This window comes from Megalops cyprinoides, chromosome 13, assembly GCF_013368585.1.
Source record: "Megalops cyprinoides isolate fMegCyp1 chromosome 13, fMegCyp1.pri, whole genome shotgun sequence".
NCBI lineage: Eukaryota > Metazoa > Chordata > Actinopteri > Elopiformes > Megalopidae > Megalops > Megalops cyprinoides.
In genome coordinates, this window is record NC_050595.1 from 24,455,769 (window position 1) to 24,476,317 (window position 20,549).

Genomic DNA, 20,549 nt, shown 5'->3' on the forward strand with positions numbered 1-20,549 from the left:
ATTATGAAAATGAAACTATCTAGACATGAAATGAAATGCGTTTCGATGGACATGACCCGTGCAATTGGAACGCCTCTGTTAAATCAGCTTTGGCTTTTTCTTATTACGCTTTTTTTTAAAATCTCTAATTTATTTACCTATCGTTTGTGAATTTATAGAAAATACTGAACATCTAAAACAAAATAAATATACCAAAATGTGTATTTGTAAATACCTATGATTAAGATGGTTATGTTTTTGCATCTTTCCAACAGTGACCCAAATGAAAATCCACACCCTAAATAACCATCGCAATCATCATAACCCACCCCTGTTCTCAGGGTTGCCAAATGCAACTACAAATCCTCTCAAAGCCAAGGATTAGTAGATGTGTTTTTTTTTGAGGAAAAAGAAACAAACCAAACAAACAGAAAAAATACAGAGAAGAATAAATGAAGGTGGAGTGTAGTTCTGTAGTGTTACTTTCGAACAAGTGAGAAAATAATCCTGTCGGACGAGGCCTGGTGGCTTTCCGCTTCGGACGACATCTCTGCGCGTCCGTTCCAGGAGGAAGAGGTGTCTCAGCGGGGCTGAGCGAGACAAAAAAAACAAAAAACCGAGCCTCAAAATCCAGTCCCTCTCCCGTGCTTCGTCATGGCCTGTCAGTCTCAAAAGGACAGCGGAGTCCTCTGCCGCCAGAGGAGGCGGGACGCGTTTCCGTTTGACGCATCGTCAAGTAAGAGTCTGGCCCGTGTGCCATGGTGGCAGCTGACCCGTGCCACTGTCACAGGAAACAGGAAGCCTTTTAGTCATATGCCGGTCGGTCCTTTTGTTTGTTCGTTTATGAAGCCGGGTGTCTTGCGTAGTTGTGGCGGTCTGCTTCTGTCTGTCTGTCTGTCTGTCTCTCTCTCGCTCTCTCTCTCTCTTTCTGGGTTTGTGTAACAGAAGCAGGAGGTTGTTTTTGAGTCCACAGGGCTGGGTTTGCTGCCGTGCTGGCAGCCATGACAGGGAGACACTCCGGAGTGAGGTTGAGGAAGGCCACTCCGCGCGCGTGGACGCAACGATGCTGGGCAAGGGAGGACCCTTCCCCTCCCCCCGCGGAGAGGGACAGCTACTCCGGGGGTGGCCTCAAGCTGTGCAACTTGCGCTCGTCCAGCCCCTTCCAATACTTAAAGTTGTTGTCCAGATGCTGCATGAGGTTTGGCAGGTCCGCGAATGCTGGAGGAAAGGAGAAGAAGGAAAAAACTGTTCAAAAACTTCATCAATACAGCAGGATACTGCACTTCCTGCATCACTTGATGGGTCACGCCTGCTCTGTGGATCTTCATGTAAGTACATACATACACTAAGTGCACGTATGCTTTTGGAGTCCTAGTTCAGATTCCATGGCAAGGGAACTTATTACAAAACTATTAATCCAGAGAGTCCAAGTGATTATTTTTGAGTTCTCATCTCATTTCTAAAAATGGTCAGAAAGGTCATGCAATTAATGCTGCACACACTGAAGAAGTCATGCGGCCACTTACCGTCCCAGGCATCGAACATATCCGTGATGAAGTAGTCAATAAAGGAAATCTGGGACTTGGGAATGCTACAGGTGTTCCTGTCGAAGACAGGCATCACCACGGGCAGGCCCTGTCTCTTCTCCTCGTCGGTCTGAACAATCGAGAGAGAGAGAGAGAGAGAGAGACACAGAGAGAGAGAGAGAGAGAGAGAGAGAGAGGGGAAGAGACGGATTTTGTCATTTTGTTTGCTTGTTTGCTTTGGCAATACTGTAAATCTGTGTGGCCATGCCAATAAAGCTTGTTTGAATTTGCATTTAAGAGAGAGAGAGAGAGAGAGAGAGTGTGCCATTACTGCAATGAGCAGCTCATCCCCTTGTTTATCAGCTCCAGTTCAAAATGAATCAGTCATGTTCTCATTATCGATAGCAAAACACACAGTTCAGATGTTTCAGCATAATGGTCTTTATTAGCCGCTGCATTCTCATCTCTTTAGGGTGTTTGGCTGACTGGAGGTCCGATTACCTGTGCAAAATATTCTTCTGAAATGCGACCCGCCCACTCGATGCACAGCTCCAGTGGTCTGCAAGGGTTGGAGATGTCGGCGCACTTGATCAGCATGCGTTTGACAAGAATTCGATTCTCCGGTGAGGTCAAAATGCTTTTGGCAGCTTCCTCATCCCCGTTGCCCTAGGAACAGAGAAAGCCAATAAGCACAAGAACAGACAAATTTGGAATGGCCGCCAGTATTTTTTGTCTAAACTTCACAAACATATCATCAAAATGAGAAAGAGCTGTACACATGTTTGCTGGAACAATACACGCAGGATACCACTAAAGCTGCTGTTTCTCAAGAGTAAACAAATAGATAGTAATTTCATGTTAAATGAATCCAAGTTAGAACAAGGAGAGACAGTCAAAAATGTGGGGAGGAATGAGTATTAAGATCCCATGTAGCAGATTGAAAAAAATATGACTGTTAACAATGAGAGAAAGTCAAATCTTCAACTGGGAACAAGAGGTAATGTGGAAAAAAGTAGTTGTCTTTTTGCAAATCACCAGTTTCCGAGCAGAGAAACTGAGGTGGGCGCTGCTCAGAGGGCAGCTTTCCCTTCATTTTCTTCTTTAAAAAGCTTCAGGATCCCTTAAAATGGCCCTGCGGTGCATTCCACACCTGGCTGAGAAAGCTGGTAAGAGCCTGTAACATTCTCGCCCCACAAAGCAGCTCGTGCCCACGGCAGCATAGGCCAGTGCGGCGTTCAACCAGGAGTTCCTCCTTTAAAACAGCACCACATTAGCGCATTTGGCTGCACCTTCAAGAAGGCAGTGGGCTAGCATTTTGAGTCCTATGCATACTGCACATTCATTCTGATGCAGTCCTCCTGATGAAATTTTATCAACCAGAAACAACAGAGTAGAAAAAAAATGCTGGAATACTTAGAACCTCACATGAGTATAACACCAAAACATCACAGATAGTCTATATACAGAACAGACATTGAGATCTGTGTGGTTCTGTGTGGTGAACACTGAGAGTTCACATTGAAAGTCTCTTGCTTCCTTGGAGCTGCAAGTGTTCCGATTTGCTGGCTCGATGTGAACATTCTTGGAGGGCCCTGGTCTAAAGCAGCACATCCATAGTTAGCATAGCAGTGCAGACAGCAGCTGAACCTCCTGTTACCAATCACAACCTCCTGAATTAGGAAGCGCAGAGCAGGGAAGGAATGCAAACCAATGATCTTGGCATGATATAGAACATCTGTCATAATTCAAAAGCTTTTATCTTTGAGTGGACATTACGTTACTCCTTTTGACCATCTCACCCCGTTCTCCTCCAGAGCAGCCAGGGGCTTGTTGATGCTGTTCACAAACTTGTTGACGTGTTCAAAATGCTTAGTCATCTCTGTGGCCAGGACCATGTCAATGATGGCTTGACGGAGGGTGCGATACTCATTCCTGGTCAAGAAGAGGGGGATTTAAGTAATTGAAATAAAATAAACAAATAAATGAAGTATAATAACCCGCCGCCCCCCACACACCTAAGAGTTTTTGGTTGGGTATGTCCTCTTAAATGCAAACAAATCTTACTGTCACAGTCAGGGTGCAGTATGAAAGAAGTGTGACAGAAGTCTAATTTCCCTTTAAAATCCCATTACAGTCAGTCACTACTTGTAATGATCTGCTGCAAGAATTTTATTGTCAAATGGAACAAAAATGGCACGAATAATTGTGAAAACAGTAGCAGTACAAATTTATAGAAAATAAACTGGCAGCAAAACATTATCCTAAAAGAATAAGAATGCGTCTGTCCCCTGCCCCCCTTCTCTCTCCCTGGCTCCCCCCTGCCCCCCAGGGCCGTGGGTCGGTCCGGGGCGGGGCGCTCACCTCTCCATGTTCTTGAAGATGTTGCACTTGTCGTCGCGGGTGGTGAGCTGGAAGGCCAGGGCGGCGTGGTGGCTCTCCAGCACGGCGGTGTCGTTGTAGAGGATGGCCAGCTCGCTGCCCGCGTTGCACAGAAAGGAGTTGGTGCGGCCCGGGTGGTCGACGTCGTGCACCGTGGCGGCGATCAGGGCGGCCACCTCGTCGATGGGGTCCAGGCTTTGCTGTGAATGAGAAGGGACAAGCACTGCGGTCCGGACGTGTTTGCTGGGTTTTTTTGCACGCTTGTCATCATGTTACTGGGAAAATATAAGCCGATACTCAAGAATGTGTCATTTTCTCACATCTGTTGCCACTTCCTACGTACTCCCGGTACTTTACCGTTAAGACCATTGACTACAGGTATCTACAAGGCCACAATTGCTAGACTCACCATGGTGTCCAAGATAAGATCCACAGTTTGCTTGTCTACCAGTGGCTTTTAAACAGGCAAAGCAATAATCAAATAATAAATGAATCATCATGTACGTGTAAATATATACGATATATGCCAAACATTTTTTGTGAGGAAACACAAAAATAGCAATTAATATTATGCAAAGGAATCTTTCCCAGGCATGATAATCTCTTCCTGTTGCATTAGTGTAAGTAACTCCACTACTCTGTAGAGCCCAATTGAAGCCAGATCGTTCTGGAAGAGGAGGGAAAATTATGCCTTGGCAGCTTCGCTTTAACGCAAATGCCACGGCCTTCATTAAATCCAGACCACAGAAGAAAGGGGCACAGGTGAACCCTACGGTCAGGAAACAACCACGCGAAAATGGGAACATAAAAAGGGGAATGACGTTGAATAATGGCATCTCCCTCCGCGGGAATCCCACGGGCGCCGGCGCCAGGCTCACCTTTACCCTCTCCTTGCAGAGGAAGTAGGCCGTGGCGTGCAGCACGTCGGCGGCGTGGCTGGAGTTGTGGTAGGAGTTGCTCGCGTGGTAATTGGCCTCGATCACCTGTAGCCACGACCTCAGCACGGCTTCGGGGCAGTTGAGGAACTCGCACACCCCAAAGCGTGAAAAAACCTTCAGGCCCAAATACACCAGGGGCCTGGAATGGATTAAACAGCACGATTATTCATTACATCATGACGTCAGCTTTTTCTGTACTGATTTCAAATGGTATGCTAACAATTCATAACAGGCTACTAACAAGCTGCATTCCAGTACACCTGAAAAGAAAGATGTAGTTTCCAACTTTGAGCAGAGGTTTTAAACCTTTCAAAGAACGTACTTGAGCCCAGCACTGCTCCACACTGCCAACAGCTTTGTAACCTCTAGATATCAGTTGCCTTGCAGCTCTATCATCGCAGCCCATTTTGGATGGGTGCTGTTGAAATGTACTCCGCTACTTTCCAGGCTACTTTGAATCGAGCACCAATAAAATTGCAACTCCAAAAACCCTTCAAAATCAAAACTCGAAACAGGGTCAAAAGCAATCCTTCGCCGATTGACACTTGTTACCCATTATGTGTACACTCACGCTGGGGCAGCCACTGCGGGCGACGTGTGCAATGTAACGTATCAGTATCAAATGCAAACACTACATTGGAGAGTGCGGAGAACGCCTGTGCTTCAGCCACGCCGCGGGTCTCTCCAGCGAAACACGGCGGCCCCGGAGTGCGCTCGCTCGTTACGTGTGCCGGCGGCTGTCACCGGCGAGGCAAACCTAAGGGTCCGCCGCCATCATCGTTAACCGCGAGGTGTTACTAAGCGCTGGGAGCGGATTCCTCTGGGGGGGTGTGTGTGTGTGTGTGTGGGGGGGGGTGGGGGGTGGGGGGAGTGGGAGGGGAGCTTGTGGACAGCTTTGCGCCCCCGCCCTCACCGCTTCATGGTGGCAGCCTCCAGGTTGAAGATGTCGAAGTCCCAGGAGTCCTCGTTCTCCATGGTCTGCGCCACCCTTGGGGGGATGTCGTTGAGCGAGAGCGGGGTGATCAGATGGCTGGGAATATGGTGAAGCTCTGAGGCGTGCAGACAAACGAGAGAGGGAGAGAGTCTCTGAAGGAGCGCACCACACCAGGCAAAACCGCAGCAATGACAGACACGCTGAGCTCGGCTCAAGTCTGAAAGGATACTCAAATCCACTCAGCTGGCCTTTGCCTTCATTCTGCATCATTTTATGTGCACTACTGTCACTTGATTTCAGATAACTCAAAATGTAATGAATTCCTGATCGTATGAAATTTCGTGTGTGGGAAAAAATATGATTAATACATTCTTATGATCTCATAAATCGATTAATTTCAAAATACAGTTGTAATGTCTGTAATGTAATGGTTCTCTCCTGGTATTGTTTTAAAATCACTGATATTTGCCAGATCCTCTTTCTCTCACAGTAATTTAGTGGCGTCCTGGGACAGGCCCTGGGGTCTTTGCATCTTCTGCTAAGATTACAAATGTTTGTGTATGATTCAATAAATATTTTTCCTGGATTCAAAACCGTAAAATTTCCCTCAATGGCTTCTGCATCTGGATGTGTTTTGTTCAGGCTAACCGTTCTGGAGAGTAGACTTCACAACAGTGTTACTTGGTACATGGTGATTGCTGTATCTGGCTTTTGAAGGCTTCAGAGATGAGTGATTGCTTAAAGGTTGCCAGGGTGCGGTACACAGATCATGGGTCACACCAGCCATTCCAGCATACATCATTCCCAGCTGTGATGTGCTCGCCTGGTTTCCTTTAAGTGGAAAATGAGGAAAAGGGCCTTTCTTTCCAGGTTCTTACGTTTTGTCGCGAAGATGTATTCGTTCCCTGATAATCTCCGCAAGCCATCCTACAGAAGGGGAAACATGAATCAAGGTTTAACATCGCATGCGAGCTATTTTTGTGCGAGTTCCAACTACTGGCAGAAAAGTTAACAGTGATACGACTGTGGAGAAAAAAAAAAAAAAAAAAAACATTTTAACAAACAGACTGGCACTTAGCACATATAAGGGGTTCTGGCAGCGCATTAAGCACTCTGCTCTTGAATCATTCCCAGTTGTAGATTTGTTGGCCGTGTAATGTTTCGTAAGATTCAGGGCAGTTCCATGTTTCCGTGTCGGGGTGCTTGTTCGAATGGTGAATTATGCAAGGGCGCGTGCTGTACGGTAGAGTGCATGAAAAATGCACGCGTGATGTGGGCCGAGCTCCCAGACTGCAGATGGATCACGGAGCCCGTCCGGCACGGGAGGCAGGCGGCTGCGCCCACTCATCCAGCCCATGCGCTTGCCCCAGCAAGTGTTTACTTGTGGAGTGAGAAAGGAAGTAGAACTGGGGTCATCTTTGACCCGCCCATTGTCTAAACGGCACAGCAGCTTCTGGATGCAGGCTATTTTAAGACCCTACTCTGGGGTTCTGAACATCCGACGGAGACAGCGGCTTTGCTTTGAACAGGAGCGCACGTATATCTGTTGAAAACTACGCAAACTATTAAAGTATTACTTCAGCGATTCTTCAGAATGCTAATATAAGACCGCCAGTCCGTGAAAAAAACTCTACAACTGAAACATTACACACCTAGGAAATCTATTTCACGAAGGTACAGAAGCGAAACATCATTCCTGTTTCATTAGTGTCGGATCGCCTCAGTGCCTCCAGCCCCTATGTGTAAAGTCATGCTGATTTCATCTGGTCCACCTAAGAACAGGATGTTTCCAGGCTACTGGAATTCAGAGGAAAAGGTTCATCTGAAAGTCTGTTGTGGTGCGGAGCGGCCAGCTCTTCCTCTCCGGCCTGCAGGAGTACAAAGGACAATCTAACACTTCCTCTGGGGCTGCGGCCAAGACTGCCAACTTGGCACTCCCACCGCTCCACCAGGCCCGGCTGCAGTCCTCACAACACCTCGCGCCTGTGCCGCGGTCAGCATGGAAACAGCGCACAGGTCGACTGCGGGGGGTGGGGGGGGGGGGGGGGGGGGTTGGCAGGGGGGGCCGTGAGCCAAGATATTTTTCTAGACGTTCGTGAGCGACGGCACAAGGGGACAGTGCGGCCCAATTGGGAGGAAAAAAAAAAAGAAAGAAAGAAAAAAAAACAGGGTGGTGTTGAACGTGAACCCCTCACACTCTGGTTGGGACAGGAACGGCCAGAGAGATGCTTTCCCACAACATGAAAGACAGCAGGTCTGGCCGTTCAGAGGTCTCGGGCCAAACAGAGTTCTATTCATACAGGGAATAAGACGCTGGTGCTGGCAGAGTGCCATCCGCTGTAATTCATGAATAATTAAATGACGCCTGTGATGTTCCAATCATACTGCAATTACATTTCTGAGAACCATTTAATTAAATCAGGAACACACTTTCAAGGAATGACAAGATTTCACCTGGGCTTAGTGGTGTAGTGCAGCAGGCCAGCATTTTTTTCAGCACTTTTTTGGAAGGGGATCGATTCAAGAAGAAAAGAGGTTAACTGTCTGTTTATCGTCCTCCTAAGCCATTTTTCAAGATTTGCCGAGCAAAATCACTTCAACGCCATCAGGCTAATTAATCGATTAATAGAGGCACCACCTCAGGAACATTATGTACCAGCCTCAAATCCCTTGACAACCCCCCAGGCCATAATGGACAGAGAAAGAACACTTTTCCTTACAACGAAAAAAAAACAGTGCTGGTTACCATGACATCGAAGGGTTAAAAGATTCCATAAATAGTGTGGTCACACTGCCTATTCTCCTGGGGGTCATGCTCTATGCACAACTCATTTCCACCCCCCCTCCAAAAAAAAAAAAAGTGCTGTGAGAACATAAATGGGAAAATGTTACTGTGGGGTTTTTCCCATGTTTGGCTCCCAGGTTCTGAGACCCCCCTCCCCAAAGCACCACTGCCATAAACCAACGGGGGGCGGGACTTACGGTCATCAGCCCCCCGACCAGGTCGTTGGTGTGGGGGTCCTCCTCTTTGGTCCCGAGCTGGGGGGAGTAGAGCTCTGTGGTACGCAGGATCTCCAGCACGCGGTCCAGGGCCTCCGCCACGGGCATCGGGCTGCTCTCCTGAGCGGCATTGATGATGTTTATCACCTGGGTGGGCAGGGATACGCAGGAGGTCAGGTGTGTGCTGAGATCAAAGCCTGTAGGAGCTGGGGGGGGAGATCAGTGACTACAGTATGAAGGGACTGAGGGGAAGTCAGCTCTGGGGAGATCAGTGCTGGAGATATTAGAACTGAAGAGATTCAATCAGGAAAGAGGGGAAATCAGTTCTGTGGAAAGTCATGTCAACATATCAGCTCTGTTGAGACTGCATTGTGTAGAGTATGGGAGATCAGCTCTTTAGAGATCAGCTTTGTGGAGACAGAGGTATGTAGAGATTGAGGGGAGATCACCTCAATTGCTGGTACAATAATTTCCTTGGGGATCAATAAAGTCATATCTTACCTTATCTTAAATATCAGCTGTGACAAGACTGCATTGTGTAGAATAGGGGGAGATCAGCTCTGTGGAGACTGCGTTATGTAGGGACTAAACTGAGATCAGGTCTACAGAGATAAGCTCTACAGAGACTGCATTCTGTAGGGACTAATGGGGGATAAGCTTTGGTGGTATCAGCTCTGTAGGGCCTGCAGTCTGTAGGGACCGAGGGGAGATCAGCAGTGTAGAGGCTTCTGTCTGAAGAGACTAAGCAAAGTTCGGGACAGACTCACCTTGGTTATAGGAGCTTCAATGGTCATGGAGTGGATCCTGGCCATTGAGGAGTGCCTTCTCTGGGAACTGCCTGCAATGAGGCAAACAAATCAAATCCATTTTATGCCAAAGTTATATCAATTGTACCTGTCGCAGCAGAGGGGGACAAGGACGTCCCAATGTACCATTAAGGAAAAAGTCACAACAATACGTCCACCCTCAGCACTAGCAACTTTGCCTTTGACGACGGAAGGTGTTGTGGGCATAAATACACATGACATTTAAGTCAGCATGTTTGGTGTTAGTTTAGCAGAGGCAAGGTGTAGCAGAATGACATTTCCCACAGCTGTCCCCACTGAGGCCCCCACTCACCATCACTCCCTCGGGAAGTGGTTGATCTGACATCCAGAGAGCCTTTCCTTCTGTCTTTATGTTTGGACGACTGCATGTCTGGGGACAGAGAAGAACATGTAACCGACTACAGGTCTGTTAGCGCAGTCTGCGCTCTCAGTTACAGCAGCATTGGGCAATGCCAGGCTCAGAGGGCAGCCGTGCCTGCTGGTTCTCATTCTGACTCAATTATTAGTTGATTAATTGAACTCTTTTCATTTGGATGGGAAGGCAACTCACCTGGTGTCCCAGGTGTTACTGGAAACATCACTATAACACCTGCAGGTGTCTGGCCCTCTGAATTGCCTTTCCCAGGCTTGGAACATTCAAATATTTTCATCCATACCTCACTATATTATCATATCACACTCATGATAAATGTCATTCCCCCCCTGTAGTCCAAATGAACCCAGCACAGAACCAAGACCATAGTCAGATGCAAACAGTCATGGGTGTTCCAATGGTCACATCCACAGGAATTAGCGTTTCAGGTGATCTCATACCTGTTTGAGATTCTGCTTGAACGCGATCGCTGGACTTGTCAGACTAGGGTGGGAAATAAAACAAAAGGACTTGTCACGTTTGAGCAAACGCCATCAATTCAACTCCCGTGCCACACCAAAATATCCTCTTACCTTATTATTATCGTTTAAAGGCCTGTTAATAGACACATAGTGTCTGATTTTTCTGAAAAATAAAAAGGACAGAGAGACTTTCATTGAACTCAGATATGGCACAACAGAATACCCAGATGTCACAGTGCTTATACACAGCCCTGCTATTGGAGTGCTGCTCACCCTCCTTGTCCAGTCACAGGTGTGATCTTCACATTTTGCTGGACACTATCTCCATTCTTCTTTTTGGCATAATAAATCCCCTGCCATTCCTGGAATTAGAATGTGAAAATTAGGAGATGATGGAAAATTCTCTACATTCTTAACACTTAAGATAACTGGATGAAGAACACCCCTGTTGTAATTCCAGTGTGCTGGCGTTACCATTTGGGCCGCAAAACCGCTGCACGTCAGGTTTTCGATAAAATGCAAACGTTTCGGAAATAAAAGCAAAATATAAATGGCACAATGTCTGGGTACTCCAGTGCGGGCTGCGACCATGGAAAATATCAAAGAACAGTGGTGGCTTTATTGTGAAAAGTGTGTTGAGCCGAGCCTTTTCATGTCTGAAACTCCTGGTCCGGTTCTCTTGGGTTCAAAAGGACCTTCCCCACTGTTCCTGTCTGTAAATGACCTTCGCGTTCTCTGAAGTGGTCGCACGCTGTGCGGCCAGTCCCAACAGATCCGCGCACTTGAAAAAGGAGGCCTCTCCGCTGGACCGTCTAGCCGTGGTGCGCGGCAAAGCTGCGGGCACTCTCTGCCCACCGGGGCTTCGCCGGCGGGTCCCTTTTACCTCTCAGCGGCCGATTCATTCACATTCAGCCGGCTCTCCTCTATAGGTCCCACCAGGCACAGGCAACAGACAAAGCAGGAGCGGCGGCAGAGAGAGCCAGCCACAGTGCGAGTTACTATGTAACAGAAGCACTACCGCGCGCTGAAAGCGCCGCAGAGCTAAGCCTTGGCCACTACCACCCATAACACAGCAGAAACTTGAGTTGGTGAATCATAGACTAGAATCATAGTCCTTCTTAAAGGACCCTAGTAGGTAATGCTTTTTTCCAGAAGGGGGGAACACAGGAAACAATGGTTTGTTTGTGTTTCATATTGTTTCTGGTGACTGACGTGGCACTGTCACGGCAGGGCATGAGAACATTTTTCGGATCCCCTGGTTTGGGACAGGCGCAAGGGCGGGATGCTCACCTTTCCTTTCCGAATGCAGGAGTTTATGGTTTCGAGTAGATCCGGCTTATTCCTCTCACTCTTAGGCACTTCGATGATCTCCTTCCCGATCAGCTCGCCTCGCTGGTATCCCATGGTGTACTCGTAGGCAGGGTTCACATACTGTAAAGACACAAGGATTTATCTGACACTGCCATGGAAAAACAATACATCATGGCTGACATCCTTACTCCCATTCGATCACTTGTTACAGGCTTTTATGGCAAAACACAAATGTTCTTTTTATCTTGGGGTGGGAAATCCTGATAAAAATAACTTGTTCAGTGCTGTGATGCTAGCAAAACAAAAGGATCTTTTCACTGGAAGAGAACACAGATATTATCATTGATACCATCGGTCACAAGACTTCAATCCATGTTCAAACGGGGGAGAAAAAAAAACCTTATCACCCAATGAGAGGAGAGAAACAATGCATGAGACTCTCTCAGACAGGGCTCGTCTTGTTGAACAGGACAATAATGGGACACTTCAGGAATACTCAAACAATACGTCTTTTGGTGTCATCAAAAACTCAATCTACATAAGAGCAAGAAGCCTCTGACAACAAACCTGAATCACTTGATCTTCACTTGTGATCTCGATGGCCTCTTGACTTTGTTCCAGTGCAGTGAAAATAGCATTGCATGCTCTGGGAGTTTAGGAAAAAAAAAAAGACAAAAACAACTGGAAAGAAAGCCAATTGAATTTAAAATGGCAAAACACAACCAACACGAGTTAGATCTGAGCTGACTGTAAGAAACGCACACCCCATTATTTATATGGCATTTCCTCCTGTCAGCTTTAAGCTCAGCTAATTCCTTATTTACGGCATGTGGGGTAAAGCACAACAGAGCATAAGCGGTAAGGGTAAACTAGTGCTTTGCAACAGGTGTCTTGAATTAACAGACGCGGCCGAGGAGCCAAGGAATGACACGGAGAAGCCTGGAACAGCAACAGGTATTCTCTAAAGGAGGAGTCAAAAGGTAAGGCTGGGTAAATGAGAAACTTTAAAGGATTAGTGATGTGTTTGTGTAAGTTCTCTGGTGTGCTGGCTTTTCTCTGCTCACAGTAGGAAAGGTGTGCTTTAATGATGAACAGCCCGCCCCGCCCCCCTGCCTCCCGCACTTGGTTACCTCAGTTTGAACTGCGCCCGCACTTCTCCATGCTCCAGCAGGAGAAGCTCATTGTAGCAGGCCATCATGTTGGCATTTTCAAAATATCTCTGATGGAGAGAGAGAGAGAGAGAGAGAAAGACAGACAGAGATGGCATTGGTCAGTGTTGGTAAAGTGTTGTTGATCATGTAGGATGCAATTTCATCTCTCATTCCATGAATGGTATTAGTCCATAAAAAAAAAAAAAAAAAAACTCAACACGATGGTATCATACACTAACGCCCAGTGTTTTCTTCCTGTAATTATTCTCGTCTCTCGAGATCATGATATTAAATATCTGTTTATGGTGGAGGGGAGTGGGAGATATGTGACATGAGATTTGATTTCCTAAGAGGACACCGTCAAAACTGAACAAGGGATTGCATCACAGACTAGTACTGTAACTCTGCTGTTAATAATACTGAAATGGTTTATGACAGCAGTTCAGTTCAGTAAACAAGAGAGAAACAGAAGGGCTCTAAACAGTGCAAGTTTCATTCCCACTGTGTAAAAGCACACAAAACACTGAAATATGTTCTGGTCAGCAGCAAAAAAAGAGGAGGAAAAAATGCATTTGTAGCCATCCAACCCAGATAACAGCCTTGTCTCCAATAAAAAAGCACTGGTGTATTTGTCTTCAAAACACTGAAACAGAATCTAATTTTAAACAAGAAAATAACCGCGGTTCCTTGGGTTATTTCCACGGGCCGTCTCACGACACGGAGCAAACAATCGCACATCTTGTTGTCGTTTGTGTTTCTGCTCTCCCGCTCTCCGGCGTCTGGTTTGTGGACAGCAGCTGGTGGTGAAAACAGCCTCCCTCAGCACTTCTGACACTCGGCCCACGTGCGCCCATGTGGTGGCCGCTGAAGGCCATGGCGCGCTGCACACATGGGACTCAGCTGGAGCACCCGCTCCCTCTCTGTCCTCCTCTGCTCCTCCACCCTTCTTCCCCCCCCCTCTCAGTCTACCTTTCCTGTGTCTTTTCTACCTACCCACCCCTCCTCTCTGTCTCCATCCCTCCCTCTCTTGGTTCTTCCTCATCCCTGTCACTGTCTCTGTCCCCCTTTCTCCTCCCTTCTCTCTCCCTCCTTCTTTCTATCCATCTTTCCTTCCCTTCTCTCTCCCTTCTCCTGTCTCTCCATCTTTCTCTTTCTCTGTCCCCCTTTCCCCTCCCTTCTCTCTCCCTTCTCCTGTCTCTCCATCTTTCTCTTTCTCTGTCCCCTCTCTCTCTCTCTCTCTCTCTTCCCCTTCCCTCCCCCTCTGCCTCTCTCTCTTTCCCTCTCTCTCTCACTACCCCTCTGCCCCTCCCTCCCTCTCTCTCTTACCCGGTTGAATCCAGCGGAGATCAGAGGCATCACCGACCCTTCCTCCCGGTCTGGCCTTTAAAAGCACAGCATAGATCGTGTACATTGTCACAATCATTCCCGTCACAAGTGGCGCATTATTTATATATTTGTTTTACCACGCTGTTCCTTTAAAAATGTCAGTTCAAAGCTCACAGTACAGTACCGGCATTTACATGCGATGCCGTACACAACCATAGTAACACAGGACACGGCGAGGCGAGGCGACAACGACAACAACAACAATAACAACAACAACAGCCACTGTCACGGCCCGTACCTTTTCACCACGGCGACCATCACAGTGTTTTCCGAAGAGTTCACTGCTCTAATTGACCTAAATGTAAACAGAAGGAGCCATTTAGTGTATTCGGCGGTGGAAAGAACTGTGGCATCAAATCAATGTTGCTTCAGTTACTCATGGTCCGATGCTCCGAGGCAGATTCCCAGTTGTGCAGTCCTCCGCAAATGAATGTGGCACTGAAAGAATGTACTGTACACTCGCAGTCATCAGCCAGTGGTTACTGGGAGGGTTTCGCCCATAAAGCCTCTTTAGTTCTTTCTCAGGCGCTGTGCGTGTATGCTCAATGTATATAGATTGGCGAAAATGAATAAGGTTAACATACATGGCAGGCCAGTTAAATTGATGTTTATAAACTCGTTTTTGGTTTATGTTGAAGCTAAAGATAGAGCTGAGAGGACAAGTTTCTCATTTCAGAGGGTCATACGACTTTGCTGAGACATGACTGAAGTCAGGCCAGAACTCCTGGCTTCATGATGCAGGGAAATCCATAGCAAAGGATCTGTTTTATGTTTGATCACACTTGTAACATGTCACAGTTAGTTTCTTTTTTGTGTCCAAAAAATGGCAGTGTATTGCTTTGAAGACAAGACTTTCTCCTTTGTGCAACGTGTGTTCTTCAAAGAAATCCAATCACAAGTTACAAATTTGAATAATTTAGCAAAACTTTGCCAATTTTTAAAATAACTTAAGCAATTGACCATGCAATGATCCATTCCTGTTATTTCAAGAATGTGCAAAATTTCATCACTATGGTATCTAGAAACTTGTTGCTTATTTTTACTGCCGCTTAAATATGTAACACTGCTTTAGAAAGAATTATTTTCCTTATCTTTCTTATGAGAACCATGTTGAAGACAGACACGTTAAAGAAGCATTTAACCTTTTTAAAATTACAAAAAAATGTGTGTGTTGTGTCAACGTACCGGCATAATGCTTCTGCATCAAAGTATCTGGAATGCCTGTGATCGATGATGATGATGTCATGGTGCTTTTCCAGGAAGCACTCCAGTGCAGACTCAGGGGTTCTGGCAACGCTACACCTGTAGTTGGCTTTCTCACAGGCCCAACAGAAGCCATTGCTCTGGCTATCTTCTTTGGCAAATACTAAGAGTACCTGGCAACAAAGCAGAACAGACCAATCAGCACAAGGGCTCCCGTAAGAGAGATTCAAAAAGGGAAAATATGGTTGTTCAAGCCCCATCACATGGAGATTGGAAAATCAGAGGTAACGTTTCCTCCACATTGGAAGAAACAATCCCACTAACCTTTTCCTTGAACTCATGGTTTTCATTGCTACCATTACCCATCGTGCCATAGCGTAGAAATGATATTTCCAGTTACGAGACTGTTCACTGAGACCACGTGCGCTTAGTGTGTCAGTTGATCTTCTGTCTACAGATATGCTTTACGTGACTAGTTAGCTGACCACAAGTGACACTGGTCACTTTCCCTGAGTTGCTAAGGTTGGAGACTCAAGGTGCTGTGGCCACGGGTCAGATTGGCCACTTAGAACATCAGTCCTGCCAAAGTATTTTAATATAGCCTAACCCTTTACTTGCGTAGGTAAATGCCAAATATTTAGGCAGCCCTCCAAAATTTGAAGGGCTAAGATCAGACTCATGAGTCACTCAGAAACAAACAGACGTCATCCCGAAAGGGCTGGCAACGCGGGGAATAAATGCAAAGAATGAGTCTTAAGTCTGCATCACAACTGCAGGATTCAGCTTTTGGCATATCGTAAAAGCTCTTATTCACGACCGCCCCGGCAAAATAATCCCCTGGCCCGAAAGCATGCGCGGCTGGAAGACGGGGCAGTTATCATTAAATTCGCGCAAGAATCCTGCAGTCCATGACTGGTTAATGATTCAGTGCTGTTGCTTCACCCTCTCCATCAATGGCCACGGCGGCGCTTGGATTACAGAATCGGAGGGCTAATGGAAACCATGTACCTTGTAATAAACTGATCAAACGCACAGTCGGAGCTGCCCACACTGTAAATACATCATCACTCAGATAACTATGTAAGACACGCGGAGCATTTTGCCAGAATTCCACGTTGACACGCTATTCAAAACGCACTTCACCCTGTCTGAGCGCGAGGGTCCAAACGATGTGGAGGAAGCACTGGAGGAAGCTGTGTAATGCTTTGGCCCATTTTGGAAAAGGGGAGGGAGTGATCTGTGACTTGACCCTGCAACCACAACCATTTCAATCTGTCCTTTATTCAACCGGCAAACCCCTCTCCCAAACGATTAATTTCAGTTTTTGTTAACAAGGAGTAATTCATCTGTTTGGGCTGATGTAATTATGCGAGCTGTGGTAATACCATACACCAATCTATAAAACACGAAGACTCATTCAGCTCTAAACTTACAAAGTCAACAAATCACAAACCGCGCAGCACAACTCAACTCAAGAATCGCCCGTGACACCAAAATGAAGACAGAAACTTTTAAACTTTAAAAAAGAAACGTTTTAAAGATCAGAGACAGGCCATCATTTTTGGATCGCATAAAATGTGTGCCTTTCCTTGCAAAAAAAGGGAAGAGGAAATGGTTTGCAGTGGATGAAACGGTGATGATTTGTCTAAAGAGCTTGGCACGGTTTCACACTGATGTCTAGAAAACATCGTTGAGAGCATGCGGGTCCCGTGAGCGTGGTGGGAATAGGGGAATCGGCCGCAGCAGCCCGTGTGGCAAAAACAGGAAAAGGAAATCTCTCCGTTTCATTTCCCCGCTGTAATTAAACCGTAAAGCATGGAGTCACAGCTCACAGGTAAAATGCGGTCACCGTCGGCTCCAGGCCTCTCTTCAACCAGACCGAAACGCACTTTGTCTGTTTGAGTGACACCTTTTTGAGCAAGGGTCACTTCTTTGCGTCAAACTCCATAGTCCAACTGCCACTAACATTTAGACAGAGTACCTAAGATGCGAGGAAATGTAATGTGCAATTTGTTAATCACAGTTGAAGACAAAAGAGCATTGGGGTTAGATTCACTACAGGCAGGCAAAGAGAAAGCTTGAGAGATTTTCTTAGTATAAATACGTGTATTATAACATTTATTTATCCATTTTAAAATGCTTCCTCCAAAACATGCTTTGTTACTTTGCTACACAACATTTTTCCTCTAAATAGCCTTAACAGATATATGTACAGGGTCCTTAATTGTCCAAGTGACACGCTTCACATTTCGGTAACAGCAAAAGTGGTTACACGTCCAAGGGCTAGTGCATATTTGCCCATACAGTGGCTTCTGTTCAGACACTGGAGGAAACGGAACTGTTAGCTGTTAGCGCAGCTGCTAGCACTGCGGGGCCGCAGGCCGTGGGACACTCCGTTTGTCACGTAGTTTCAGCTTTATTACCACTCCCTCCGAGGCTCCTGAAGGGATGTGAACATGACTCAGCTCTGAGTGGCACCCCGCAAATCTGCATTACCTACTGTAAATCACTCCTCCGCCGGCCCCGGCACAGGCGCGCGGCGACAGCTTTCAGGAAGACGTCAGAAAGGCAGAGATTTCCTAGCGCAAAGACGGAGGGGACACCGAGGGCTGGAGCTGCCGCTAACAAGCGAGGGGAAGAAGAAGCAGAGCCCTTTCTGCTCGTTCCGCCCTTCAACCACATGCCACAGGACATGGCAGAAAGGGCAAGTGTTTGAGGAACGTCGTATAATGAGCCATTGAACATCTGAATGCCAGACTTGTGATGCGAACACAGGTCTCTAGACCCTCCGTCTGGTTCTCATATAACATGTATTGTCCCTTATGGTATGTTCGCCGCAATGAATGTTTGGCTTGGTTGCCAGGGCAACACCAAGTATGGTTCACACAATGCATCTATTAAGAACTTTTTTTTCATGGGTGATTGTTTGCCAACGTCTTAAAGCTATTGGGGTGACACAGTTGTAATGGTGGATTATACAGCAAAGATTTTATCAGAAACATATAAAAAACATGAGGGCATACTATCATGAGGGCTCCTATTAGTTTCTAAACTCCTCAAATCTCACCACTTGAGCAGAAAAGTCAAAAAGACTTTTTAAGACAGGTTAAACTGTCCCAGAATTCCAGTGCAACAGTGTGCAGACTTTAAGTACTAAAAAATAAATAGTTTTGAGTGAAAGTAACTCATGACAAAGAAAACACAAGAGAATGTTAGACTTAGCCGCAAAGTGGCAAGACAATCTTTGCAATTAAGGTCCTGTACAAGGTCATGGTTTTGAAAATTGCTAGCATTTTTTGTTCCTATCCGCACTCAGAATACGCTCATGTCAGTTTCAGGGGCTGTCATGTTGCTATGAGGTAAAGTACAACTCTTCAGTACACTGGACCCAATATATTTTAATGTACATTTGAAACACAACATGACTACATGAAAGAGAAAGAGAACATCGTACCTGAAGCTGATCTTCGTATAGCCTCATTGGTCCAAACTGCACCTCTTTAAACGTGGCCTGCAAGAGAAAATACAGGAAAGATCATTATGAAATGGAAACGCTTGTTCGGAACAATGTCAACACTACCCAGTTTGTCAATCTATGAGCACAGTTATGTGATCACAATTACTTGCACTGCCACTTTCCATATTTCTGTGCAGTGTGGTTATTTTTTATTAAAAATGAACTGTAAATTTCTATTTTTTTTAAATGAAATAACTCACTATAAAAATATATTTCTCATTATACGCACACCTTTTAAAACACATATGGCATACAAATGTATTCTAATTAGAATACTGTAACTGAACACATACAACTTTTTTTTTTTTTTTTTTTGGCAGAGTGAAAAAAAGAATGCTCTGTCCGCTAATAATCTATCTTCCTTCCTCCTCATGGAACGCCACACAGGGGTTAGTATCCATAGCAACGCAGCCCTCTGTGGATAGCCATCCCTCCAGAATTCCTCTTTTCAGTAAACAAACTGTGCACGTGAGAAACACTCACAGTGGAATTTCAGATGCAAAGCAGTTTCAAATCACTTCTTATGAAAACGTAAGCCTTTTAAAAAGAAGCCGATTGGATTAATAATAATCCATTTTAGCAGCTGAATTAGTCTGATTTCTTGCAAAGTCCACTGTGTTGTACAGGTAATATACATTTGCAGACACATGTATAACCTTAAGGAGGATGCGATTTGTGAACAGAAAGTTTTGCCGTTAACTGATTGGACTTTCAACAGATCTGCTTTGACACTACGCTACAAGCAAAGGTTTCATTTCATCTACCTGTTAGATGCATTTTTTCCAAAATGTGTTCAGAGAAGCAGCCACGTACATTCAGTCAGTCATCTAGCATCAAATAATGTGCCTGTCACAGATTTACCATGAAGGAAGTGCATAACATTCAACTGAAAGTAACAAAACACTGTGCATTATATTTGAGTTTAGTGTTTGAAGTGTCTGACTGGGTCAGAAGCTTTGCCTCCTTCTGCGTTAGTGAAACACAGATTTCCCATTCATAATATTCGCTTTTCAATTTAAAGACCCTGTGACTTTTGTACACTGTAACTGAAACTGAAAAAACACAGCTTCATAACAACTGTCATAAAAAAATGTATTCGAATGCATTTAAACTTTTAATCAGCGTGACAAGACCTAACATACCCTGAGATTTTGGCTGTGCGGTTTTGCTAATTTGCAGTCACGGGGAGATGTTGGAGTCAAGCGTTTGACGTATTACATTTCGCTGCGGCCCGGGCGGAGCGGAGCGGGGAACGACACGCCGGTTCAGCGGCCTGATCCCTCTCCCCTAATTGATGCTGACAGACTCAGCGGTGCTCCGGGTCGTGTTGTGTAACAGGGAATAGGGCTGCCTTCTGACACCGAGCTCCACTCTTTCGGTGCCGCAGGCTGGGGGGGGCGCCAATCTGCGGCGGCGTCCTCGTCCCTCGGCGCAGCAAAGAGCGGAGTGGAAGTGGAGCGAACGGGGAAAGGGGGGGGGGGGTGGGGGAGGCATGAGCATGGCAGGCCCCATGCGCGGTCTGTACCAGGACGCCCTCCTCCAATGGTTGCGGCCGCTGCCAGCC

General features: G+C 46.1%; 1 protein-coding gene across 2 annotated transcripts in view; it reads right to left on the reverse strand.

Annotated features, from left to right (window-relative positions):
* Nucleotides 1-443: 443 nt before the first annotated feature.
* The window catches only part of pde8a (phosphodiesterase 8A), a 52,301-nt gene continuing 32,195 nt past the window's right edge, over nucleotides 444-20,549 (reverse strand). For both annotated transcript variants that reach the window (XM_036543551.1, XM_036543550.1), the window contains exons 2-22: nucleotides 18,923-18,979; nucleotides 15,451-15,641; nucleotides 14,504-14,560; nucleotides 14,206-14,260; nucleotides 12,859-12,947; nucleotides 12,296-12,374; nucleotides 11,708-11,848; nucleotides 10,691-10,779; nucleotides 10,529-10,580; nucleotides 10,397-10,439; nucleotides 9,876-9,953; nucleotides 9,524-9,594; nucleotides 8,739-8,903; nucleotides 6,635-6,683; nucleotides 5,736-5,871; nucleotides 4,763-4,961; nucleotides 3,867-4,084; nucleotides 3,305-3,437; nucleotides 2,007-2,171; nucleotides 1,506-1,635; nucleotides 444-1,197 (exon numbers count right to left, since the gene is read on the reverse strand). In XM_036543551.1, the coding sequence (XP_036399444.1) occupies nucleotides 1,091-1,197; nucleotides 1,506-1,635; nucleotides 2,007-2,171; nucleotides 3,305-3,437; nucleotides 3,867-4,084; nucleotides 4,763-4,961; nucleotides 5,736-5,871; nucleotides 6,635-6,683; nucleotides 8,739-8,903; nucleotides 9,524-9,594; nucleotides 9,876-9,953; nucleotides 10,397-10,439; nucleotides 10,529-10,580; nucleotides 10,691-10,779; nucleotides 11,708-11,848; nucleotides 12,296-12,374; nucleotides 12,859-12,947; nucleotides 14,206-14,260; nucleotides 14,504-14,560; nucleotides 15,451-15,641; nucleotides 18,923-18,979 (2,304 nt within the window). In that variant the 3' untranslated portion in view covers nucleotides 444-1,090. The remainder of the gene's footprint in view (nucleotides 1,198-1,505; nucleotides 1,636-2,006; nucleotides 2,172-3,304; nucleotides 3,438-3,866; nucleotides 4,085-4,762; nucleotides 4,962-5,735; nucleotides 5,872-6,634; nucleotides 6,684-8,738; nucleotides 8,904-9,523; nucleotides 9,595-9,875; nucleotides 9,954-10,396; nucleotides 10,440-10,528; nucleotides 10,581-10,690; nucleotides 10,780-11,707; nucleotides 11,849-12,295; nucleotides 12,375-12,858; nucleotides 12,948-14,205; nucleotides 14,261-14,503; nucleotides 14,561-15,450; nucleotides 15,642-18,922; nucleotides 18,980-20,549) is intronic.